We start from the raw sequence: 11,054 nt of genomic DNA, 5'->3' as shown, positions 1-11,054 counted from the left end.
ACCTTGCAATACAAAGTAGAAGACTATGGTAGGTTATATGCTACAGTGGAACAATGTGGTAAAGGCCAATGTGCTTTAGAATACAAGTATTAAAAAATCTACAAATACACAATTCTCAATGATGATTAATAATGAAAGTATTGATTTGCTTATTTCCCCTAAAGTTGTATTGAAGTCAAAGGGGCAATAAACACTCACAAGGAAGATGAAAGTGGAGCTAGCTAATGGGAAGGTAGTCTAGTTTGATTTTTAGGTTTGGGACGCCTCATTTTCTCTTCAAGGGAATGAATCTAAGGCTACTTTTTATATTCTATTATTAGAACAATATGATGGTATAGTGTTATGGATTGGATGGAAGCCAACAAAGTCATCATTAATTGCCATAAGAGCCAAGTTGCTTTTCTTAACTTAGAGGCATGGATTGAAGTTGTGATTTTGGGAAAGAGGGGGCAAACCAAAGTTAAAATGGTGTTAGTGGCCAAGATACTCAAGGGATTGAGTAAAGGAGCTAATATATTTATGATCAAACTTAATAGGAAGAAGGACAATATTGAAGGTGAAAACCCACCTTAGTAAGGGGAGTACTAGGATATATTCCCAAAAGAGTTGACAAAGTTATCACCATGAGATAGAATTGGTCTCCCAATAACTCAACTTATAGCAAAGTAAGCCTATAAGTTATCTATATCTAAAGCACTAGAAATTAAGAAGAGACCAAGCCTTTTGCCTAGGGGAGCATCCATCCTCTTCAACAAAAATAAAGATGAGACTCTGCAACATCATTTGACTATAGGGGTCTAAATTGGCTTACTATCAAGAAAAAATATCCCATACCAAGGATTGATCAAAATTTTTATAGTCTCCATGGAGCAAAGATGTTATCAAAAAATTGACCTCAAGTTTGGATACTATGAGGTTTGCATTCAAGAATAGGATATCCTAGAAGCAACTTCACTACAAGGTATGGTCATCATGAGTTTATTGTGACGCCCTTTGGTCTAACAAATGCTCCAACAACCTTCAATAGGTTGACAAAAGCATCTTCAAGAAATAGTTGGATAAATTTGTATTGGTATTCTTTGATGATATCATGAGTAGATGATATATATTTTGAACCTATCTTTAAAGCTATTTGGGAATAGTAGGATCTTCTTGATCTAAGCTCATTGTGTTCAATTAAAGAAGGGTGTCTTTATTATAAAGATAGACTTTGTATTCACAACAATGATTAAGAGTTGATGATGAATATTCTTAAAGAAGCTCATGACATTCCCATAGTAAGCCATGGACCTAGATTTCATAAAACTTTTATGACTCTTAGGAAGAGTTTCTTTTGGCTAGTGCAAAACAGATATGTGCCAAATTATGTCACTAAATATGCAACTTGCCAACAAACCAAAGCTGAGCATGTTAGTTTTCCAAGGAAGTTGAAGCCCTTAGATATTCCTAATATGAAATGGGGATGTGTCAACATGGATTTTATTATGGAACTATTGAATGAAATGAATGGATATAAACCCATCATGGTAGTATGATTTATTTGATAAAAGTTGCACACTTACTACTAGTCAAAACAACTTTTGTTGCTATGGATGTTGCAAAGATCTTTGTCAAAGAGATTTGATGGTTAGAAAGAAAGAGTGAATCAAGTAGCTAAAGTTATCTTAAAAGCCTATTGTGCCAAAGAGCCACATGAGTGGAGTCTCTACTTGGTCGAGTTTATATAATGATTCACATTAAAGCTCAATAGGAACGAGCCTATTCAAAATAGTAAATGGCCAATAATTCTTGACACCCCTTACTTAGACAAATCAAACTACCCATGTTGAAGTAACCACACAAGTGTTATATGAAATGGAAGCACAAACATAATCTATTCACCAATAAATCAAAGTAGCTCAAGATAGAGAAAAGTCTTCTATAAATGCTCATGTGTTAAACCAAATATTTAACGAGGGAGACATGGTTATTCTAAGGGTTAAAAGAAAGAAAAGTACTCCAAGCATAAGAGCTTGTAAGAAGCTATCACCTAGGTACTATGGGGCTTATGCCACTACTCAAAAAATCAATGATCAAGCATGTCAAATTGCTTTTAGCAAAAACAAGAGTTAAAATTCACAATGTATTCTGTGTAGACTCACTAAAGAAGTATGTACTAGATCCAAATCATGTATTGGATGACCTCTAAGCACCCTCTTCATCTAATAGTAACCTTTGATCTAGAACCAGAAGAAATCCCTAAGAATTGTCATAAACAACTTAGGAATAGAACAATTACTCAATATTTGGTCAAGTGGAAGTTCTATCCTTTAGAAGATTCCTCTTGGAGAGTAAAGGAGGGCATGGAAGTAGAATTATAGCTTTCCTTTCAAGATGAGGACAATTTGATTCTTGTGCTTGGGAGGAATGAAATGTCTCCATTGATCTCAAAAAATAGATATGCTTCCAAATTAACTAGCCATGTGTGTTAAATTAGTTTTGCATGAGAACATTTGAAGATGTTTTGGTAAATGGTTGATTATCACTTAAGATCAATTTCTTTTTCTTGTATATAGATGGAATGTATGCACATGAGTATCGACTCTAGTTAACAAAGAAGAACATTTTTGTAAGCAAAGTAGCCCAAAAATTGAAATGATAGCTCAAATCCTTATAAATAGGATAAATTTAGAGAAAACATAGCTTAGCCCTTGAAAAGTAGTGCATACCTTTGAAAAGTTAGCCTTACATGCAAGGCTTTACCATGGAATGCTCTTACAAGTAGATAAACTTGTCTTAGATGACCTTCTACACAATGTATGACTGCTTGCAATCCCACTTGATGATCTAAGCAATCCACATACTTGTAGTTCTACCATGCCTTGAATTAAGGGTCACAAAAGGTGCAATGGATGGCATTAGGGAGGATGCAAAATTGGGATCCAACCAAAGAGCCTCATCAAAGCATACCTTTTGCACTCTTATGTTGCTCCATGTTCAACATCTTGTGAGTAAAAATGCCCACACCCAATAGTGTTATAGATAAAATTGGCAGAGTTCAAAGTAATGCTTCAACCTCACTCAAAGTACATTCCACAACCAAGGAGGTCAATAATGCAGTTATGATGCTCAATTCTAGCTTAAATTGGCTTCTTGTTCACCTCCTTTTCTCATTCAATGTTTTAAAAAATAAATTTCTCCATTTACTTGTGGTTTTGTACTTTTATTTTAAACTTATTTTATAAATTTATAATGGACTAATAATCCTTACATTTACATCTAAGGCTTACCATTGAATGCTTATATGCACATAATAATTATCATCAGGGATAGGTCATGCCAAGGCTAACAATGCTTGTAGGAGTGTAGTGAAAGACTTCATAGAAGCATGGTTGCACTACAATGCTTGCAAGATCAATAATGAATTCAAACAAGAAATAGTGCTAACATTATGTCAAACTCTTCTTTGTGATCGGTGTGCAACTACATGCATATTTTATCTGGCCAATATAAATCATTGCTGGCTCTAAACCCTGGCAGCCTTGTGATAAAACTCCCTTTTTTAACAAGAGTTTTTGTGATAAATATCTTATTTTTTAATGTATGGCTTACCATGGATGCTTTTACATGTAGAGAGGTGATAAATTGTCTTCTAATTCTCCTTTCTCATTCAACGTTTTTTTTCCCCTTTTTCATTTGCTTGTAGTAGTGAAACTTTTGCTTCTCATTTTTGAAAATATAATAATGTTTGTTCAGATGATATTCTTTGCGTTTTTTAATTTCTCCCTCTATTCTTGTGGCAAGACCATATACAATCCTTAAAAAAAAAAGGATGTTTGAAAGAATCTGGAAGAGGACAATAAGTTCCCCATTAAGGAGTGGATGGTTAGATCCTTTAGGAGGGAGCTAAGGTAGTGGGTTGAGAGATCGGGTTTTCATGGAGCCATCTCACCCAGTTGATCTTGTGGTTCTGGAGGCGTAGGTACAGTAAGCCCTGGCAGTCACATGTAAGCAATAGCTTTTATCACATAGCTAGTTGGGCTATGATTCATCGAGACATATACAATCCTTAGAGCTCTTGTGTTACAATAACCCTAGTCCATGATGATTTTGGCATCAATAGGGTTCTTTCTAGGGCTACGTCATCATCATCGAGACATATGCAATCCTTAGAGCTCTTGTGTTACAATAACCCCCGTCAATGATGATTTTGGCATCAATAGGGTTCTTTCTAGGGCTACGTCATCATCATCGTCAATACATGGTTTTAACAGGGGTGTTACTCCTGTTGTCGCGGTGCCTCCCACCTCTTCTGCTGGCCATCGTCCCATCAGCGCGATGCAGATCTTCGTCAAGACCCTGACGGGTAAGACCATCACCCTCGAGGTCGAGAGCAGCGACACCATTGACAATGTCAAGGCCAAGATCCAGGTGATCTTACCTTTTCCTCTGCTCTTTTGCGTACAAATTTCAACCCTGCTCCTGTTTCATGGTGCCTGTTTGCCTTCTTGCTAGGGTTTTAGCCTACATGCCTGGAGCACTGTGATGATTACACGCTGTGAAACGATAGCCTCTTATTGGCTCATGAGATGCATTTGCATCCTCCTACTCATATGGAGTGTCTCTGCGGCGCCGCTGACCTAGTAATGTTAATGCTCAGGTGCTAAGCCGCGGTTTCGTGCTCGCACTGTGATTCTGCTTAGTGCTCCGCGGTGTTCTCGAGTTAGTAGTGTTAATCCGCAGGTGCGATGGCTTGGTGCTCTCACCTGCACATTGCCGTCCGCATGCCACGGGTGATGGCAGCTGTGACTCGGCCGTGATCTCACCTGTTCAGTCTGGACGCAGCTCAATGAAGTTTATTTCCGGATCATCCTGATAGGAAGCCGTGGTTTCTTTGCATCATGAGCTGTGGTGCCATTTTTGGTGATCGTAACTGTTGAAAACAGGGTCAAATCAACTTGTGCTACTGAGCTGGTGCCTGATGATGAAGGATGACCTGATAGGAAGTGCCGTATGATTCACTTCTGTGCCAGTGCTCTCAAGTGGTTTAGAGCTATTTGCATCCCCACAGTAGCTTACCCTGCCTTTCTATGGCTTCTGTGGCTGCCCTGGTTCGTTTCACACGAGAATGCTGGTCGGCATGATTTTACATTGGTCGCTGAGGGCAAACCTACTCTGCATATTGTTTTACTGGTTCATTGCTCTATATGTTTGCTACAGGAGGACTCAATCTATTGCCTGGTTCTTTTATTCCATGCTCTGTAGACAGTCTAGATTTTTGTAGCCCTCCCTGGGTAAGTTATGCTAGAACAAAGTGGTAAGGCGTTTCTATGTATTCCGAAAGTTTAGAAATCGTCTATATTCATGTCCATGACATCTTAACGGCTGTGTCTCCATGCATGTTAGATAACTTGATCGTGTTGTGTTTATGGTCCATAAGTAACTGTTTATATTCTGAAGTTCTTGTAGCTCCTTTTATGTTTTAGAGTCCTAAGAAGAAGTTTATGTAAGAACGCTTTTAGTCAAGCTTCCTAAAATTCGTTGATCTGCTAGCTTTGCTTATTAGTATGTTGAACAATTCTTCTTGTAAATTCGTCGACAGGACAAGGAGGGAATTCCTCCTGATCAGCAGCGTCTCATCTTTGCGGGTAAGCAGTTGGAAGATGGACGCACGCTTGCTGACTATAACATTCAAAAAGAGTCTACACTGCACCTAGTCCTGAGGTTACGAGGTGGCACAATGATCAAAGTGAAAACTTTAACTGGAAAAGAGATTGAAATTGATATTGAGCTCACAGATACTATTGAAAGAATCAAGGAGCGAGTGGAAGAGAAGGAAGGCATCCCCCCTGTTCAACAGAGGTAAGTTACCAGTAGTTGATATTTATCACTCTGCTTGAGCTGTGAAGTAGGATGGTGTGCATGAGTAACTGAGGCAGGGTACTTGTTTGAGCTTTATTGGTTTGATGTACATGGTGGTTGGATTTTTGTTTGGATACCTCTGAACTTGCCGTCTAGGGGTCAATATTTGATCTTCTATTAAGGGGATCAGTTTTGGGATCTTCTTTTGAAAGGGCAGAGGAAAAGTAAGTTGCAAGTATCGTTTCGAGCTCTCTGACTGGTGGGTGCCTCGATTGTTGCTTGTAAACAAGTGGTGGTCCAATACTTTGTATGATGGTGTGCCTTTTCCTGGTTCAGTTAGGCAGTCGATTCACACTACTCTATGGTAGTGTGTTTTTTCCTGGTCTATTTTAGTGTTACATGGGTGAATGAGCCAGCTTTTGAGCAGCTTAGAATGCTTTGGACGGTGATTCATGTCCATTGCATGCATGCTGACTATAGCGCTGGAGCAGACTGAATCATTCCAACCAGTTGTCACTAGTGCTCTTCTGCCTTGTAAGTCTTGGCAATAGGTGTTTTAGCAATTTTGTTTGCTAAGCTCTGAAGGAAGTAGGGCCCTGGGATTCTGTTGCTTCGTGAGTAATGTCCTCTTGTATGTTTTTAATGGTCTAATCATCATTGATATGATGCTGTTTGGAACCATTCCATATTGAATTTCATTGGGTACGTTCATTCTGTTGCTACTTCATGTGTAATGTCTGCACTGGTATGTTGAGTTTGGGTGATGCTGTTTGGAATTATTGTGTGCTTGGGAAAGTGTACTTGCTACTTCTAATACCGTTGTTATGTTCTACTCTATTAATCAGTTGTCAAGGTCTGTTAAAAAATGAGCTGATAGTATGTCTGGTCTGTGGATTTGCTTAATCTGCAATGTAATACCATGTCTCATGACACCATGAACAGGCCTGTACTGAAATTTTGATGGCCTGATTGATGACAGGCTTATTTTTGCTGGAAAACAAATGAATGATGAGAAGACTGCAAAAGATTATAACATAGAGGGTGGTTCTGTACTCCATCTTGTTCTTGCACTGAGGGGTGGCGGCAGATGACTAAATGCGGTCCAAAATATCCAAACAACTTGGTTGTATGTAAATGAGCATAAACAGAGGCCTTTGTATGGAGAATGGAATACTGGGTTGGTACATTAGGCAGACTTTCTATCTCTAGAACTCATTGCTTTTGGGTAATGCTAGTCAAGGATAGGACTGAAATATTACCCTTGGCTTCTCTATGCATAAATTCACACATTGCCTGCACCCCACGCAGGTTGCAAGGAAAAGTTATTTAAGACCGGATATCTCATTGCCTTGGGTATTTCAAGTCCAGGACAGGGCTAGAGAGTGTCTTGCCCCTGGTTCCCGTAGGCCAAAAGTTGCACATTTTGTCTGCACCGGATTCAGACTGTAAGGAAAATCCCTAACGAATGATAGTAAAAAACACTTAAAACAGTTTTTCTGTGGATTTGACTTGATTATCACGTCTTTTTTGATTCTTGCTACTTTCATTTTATTCCTAATCAATTTGCATTATATTTTTGTAGTTTGTGACAATTTGTGGAGTATCTGTATACTTACGTATTTTGAGCACCAGCTTTTTTTTTAATAATGTGATAACTTATATTAATTTGAATAAAATGTTTACAACCCTTTTCCTCAGGGTATTGACAAGTTATGAAAACTAAACTAAATAGTTATGCTACCAAAAAACAAGGCAGTGCATACTTAGTGCTACAGACTAAACCACTATCCTCTTAAGACATGTATCTAAGCCACCTTGTGAGAGGTATTTTTTGCTTCAAGTTCTTCAAAGTGCTCAAAATCCCTGTTCTCAGTGCTGACCAGTCTTCAACCACCTATCTCCATTTGCAAACTCTTTTTAAGGGTCTTTGGTTCCTTTCCTTCCATATCTAGCTGATCACCAAGCCTTGCAACAGATTCCATAATCTTGTTGATTCCAGGTTCAAGTAATCTGCATCCTTGAATAGCACCACCATTTGGGAGATACACGTGTCGAAGCCAGCTGTGTGGAGCCACCTCTTCAGATTGTTCCAAACTTGTCTGTTTGTCTAAAGTCCTAGAGTGACTACTTGTTAAAGAGAAGGTTCCACAGCACGAGGTTGATTCTTGTAGAGGGGGTTGCCTTCTAGACCCTGCCTACTCCTTTTCCAAGTTTGGAGTTTTGTCCTTGGGAACTTCTTCCACTCCTCAGTTGCCCTTTGGAAGCATCTTGACTCTCTAACCATGAAATCCTTCTTTGCGTAGCTTGCCAGTGGTGGAAACCAATACTTTCCATATTGTTGATTCTCTCTATTCGCGTTGTAGGCCAGCTTGCCCTCTTGTTGTCAATTACGTGCAACAACCAGTTTCCCTCTCTCTTGTTCACCTGAAATTTCAGTTTGCACTCGTCCATTGATAGGAGATTCAGCCTTTCATCATCCCAAATATCATGCCATCTAATTACTCCTTTGTCCTTTAGCTCATATGACAGCTGTGGTTTCTCTTGGCATGGAGCTAATGGGGGGTCATATCCTTCGGTACATAGGAAGATTATTGGGCTAGGAATGGATTTTCTTTGCCGGTTTCTAGTCCCACCTGATTAGATTTTGCCAACACCCCTGCCCATGCAATAGCTAAGGCTTGATTTGCCTTTGATTGGAGTATCTTGATCCATAGCCTTGCCATTAGAGGATCCAACCAGCTCACCGATAGTGATTGGAGTATCTTGGTCCGTAGACTAGTTATTAGAGGTTCCAACCAGTCCTTTGACGGTGTCTTACCTTTTAGCTTCGCCCCTTGTAGCTAGTTTCGCACGAGTAAGTCCTATGGTTGAGTATTCATTTTGCCGTGTCAAGGGCAATCCCCTGATGGCTTCTTCTTGCACCTTTTTGTCCAAGTTACTCAAGAGGGGCCTAGTATAAATAGTAAAAAATAGTGGTTTGATCAGGCTTTTTGTCTAAGTTACTAAAGAGAAGGTCAATAATAATAGCAAAATATAGTGGTGTGACCGGGCATCCATGTCGGATGGACCTTGCCAAGCTAAAGAGCGTAGAGAAGCAACCATTTGCATTCACCGCTGCAGAAGCATTAGAAAATATTGTGCGTGCCATTCGGATGAATCCATTCCCAAGACCCATCACATCCATAACCTCTAGTATGAACTCCAGCTTATCCTGCCTTAAGCTTTCTCAAAATCCTTTGATGCATTAGGGGCATACATTGCCACTACCAACATTTCAAATCCTGATGTTCTAACCCTTGTGGATACACAATTGCCATCCCCTTGGGCCCACTCCAAACTTTGCCTCAAATTGGTCATGGATAAGTAACAAGACTCTCCTTCTCCCTGGAGCTCGGTAGTCCCCAAAAAGCCTATAATTACTGAACTGTAGTTGCTAAGCTTTGGCCACCTCCAATTTGGTTTCTTGAAGTGCCACAATATTTGGTTTTCGTTTCTTGATTAATGCGTGGCAAAATCTATTTTTGCATTTGCGAACGTAGCTGTCTTACATTCCATGAGATTGCTGTGATGCCAAAAATCATCCACCATTTCATCCTCGTCTTCAAGCACTGCATAGAAGTTGCGATCGACCAAAGGCTTTCTTGCTAGCTATTTGATCAATATCTTCCTTCTTCCTTTGTTTGAGCCTGAGCTCGTTGCGCCACCTTGTGATCTTGTAGTTTTCTTTGGCGGTTTATTCTCCTCCTCCATCTTGTGACCAAGGGCTACATGCTTCTTTGACACGGTGGTTCTCCTTTCCTACAGTGGAGTTTGTTGGGCTCTGCTTGCATCTTATTTTTTCATTTCTCATCCTTTTGACCACCTCCACCTGCTATCTCTTGTTTTGCTGCTGGAGAAGGAGTCAAGGTCCCCTTGATTCTGTGAGATTTTGGATGGCCCCGTTGCGATATGGGGTGCTTCCCTTCGGTTGTTCTCTTGGGACAATCTTTAGCATAGTGACCATATTGCTTGCGTGCAAAGTAGGCGTTTAGGTGTGGGGAAAACTTGACATTAATGATGACCTCGAGCAAATCAGGTTTTGCTTCTTCCTACGATCCTAGAGAGGATATAGACCTTCTTCTCTGACATTAGTGCGCCATTTTGATCAGCGACTGCTGGGTTATACGAGACCTTGCCTAATGCTTTGGCTAATACTGCAACCTCACCATCCAACTAGACGAGGAGCCCTGGGAAGGACACCTAGACCGGACACTCATACTCCAAAACATCGTGTGGTAAGAAGCTCGACGGAGCACGGCACATAATAGTAGCCCAAATCACCTTTGAAGCCCATCCCATCCCATCATTGTAGAATTAATTATCCATTTCCTCTCCGCGCGGGATCCGACGACGACCAAGAAAAAGCCTTTGCCCACAAAACGATACTGTGATACAGAAGCCCTACCTCCAAATGTGGTCCAGAACTACCTGGGGATTGCCTTAGTGAATTGGATGGGACAGCATTGAAGATTCCTATAGCCAGGAAAGCTTTTTAAGGGACAAGGGTGTACTGCATACGAGCTACATGAGTTGGATGCATGTATTACGCATGATAGTGTGCAAGAGGAGGAAGTTGAGGAAATATTGATAGATAGTGAAGGCTCTGAATCTGCAAATGATTGAGATTTTGGCACATGCTAGAGGATGTGTAGGTTTGGAGGGGAAAATGTCAGAGGATTTTTTGTATATACCTTGAAAGCATCTGATACGTCGTATTTTATGGTTTGCATGTGGGATAGTAAAAGGTGGGATTTGCCAACTATTTCCTTATCCTAGTGACTCGCCAATGTATGAAATAACACGCGTTGAGCATGCCAAGGTTGAGATTAGGTGGAATGTCCGAGTTGCGGCACACAAGTCAGGTCAAACATAAGCAAAGTACATGCCACAAGTACATCAGCGATGAAGATCCCAATGCTATGCAAAGTGAGCTCAAGCTCAACCAATGATTCGAGAGAAAGTCCAAGCTCTATGTCGATCCTTGAGAGTCACTACATCAATGTATACATCCAAGACATAGCTCGAATCCAATAGGCATATCCAAACATAAGCAAATAAGATTCAGCCATTTGAATATTCCAACTTCAAATAAATATCCAAAATTGAGGAAATAGTGGCTCAATCCAAGCTCAAAACCATGGACAAACCATAGGTATACTTTCCAATATGTATAG

At 40.1% G+C, this 11,054-nt stretch overlaps 1 protein-coding gene and 1 non-coding gene across 2 annotated transcripts; both read left to right on the top strand.

Moving 5' to 3' along the window:
• Window positions 1–4,196: 4,196 nt before the first annotated feature.
• LOC148029947 (ubiquitin-NEDD8-like protein RUB2) lies at window positions 4,197–7,349 on the top strand. Its single transcript, XM_087686232.1, has 3 exons — window positions 4,197–4,410; window positions 5,582–5,841; window positions 6,821–7,349. The coding sequence occupies exons 1-3, from the start codon at window positions 4,318–4,320 to the stop codon at window positions 6,930–6,932; spliced, it is 465 nt and encodes a 154-aa protein (XP_087542358.1). The 5' UTR covers window positions 4,197–4,317; the 3' UTR covers window positions 6,933–7,349.
• Window positions 6,016–6,130, top strand: LOC148029948 (small nucleolar RNA snoR111). The gene has a single exon (XR_015692302.1). It is a non-coding gene; the product is annotated as a small nucleolar RNA snoR111 (small nucleolar RNA).
• Window positions 7,350–11,054: the final 3,705 nt, after the last annotated feature.

Source organism: Lygodium microphyllum, chromosome 10, assembly GCF_053477565.2.
Source record: "Lygodium microphyllum isolate KBCC chromosome 10, Lygodium_microphyllum_v1.1.10, whole genome shotgun sequence".
Lineage (NCBI taxonomy): Eukaryota > Viridiplantae > Streptophyta > Polypodiopsida > Schizaeales > Lygodiaceae > Lygodium > Lygodium microphyllum.
Note: the sequence above shows the minus strand (reverse complement) of the source record. Positions and strands in the feature narration are given on the sequence as shown.

What these genes read in the sequence shown, in the direction of transcription:
- LOC148029947 (XM_087686232.1), top strand. Translation starts at nt 4,318, where the DNA reads ATGCAGATCTTCGTCAAGACCCTGACGGGTAAGACCATCACCCTCGAG. An exon ending in ATGTCAAGGCCAAGATCCAG is followed by an intron (nt 4,411 to 5,581) that starts GTGATCTTACCT and finishes ATTCGTCGACAG; the next exon opens with GACAAGGAGGGAATTCCTCC. An exon ending in ATCCCCCCTGTTCAACAGAG is followed by an intron (nt 5,842 to 6,820) that starts GTAAGTTACCAG and finishes GATTGATGACAG; the next exon opens with GCTTATTTTTGCTGGAAAAC.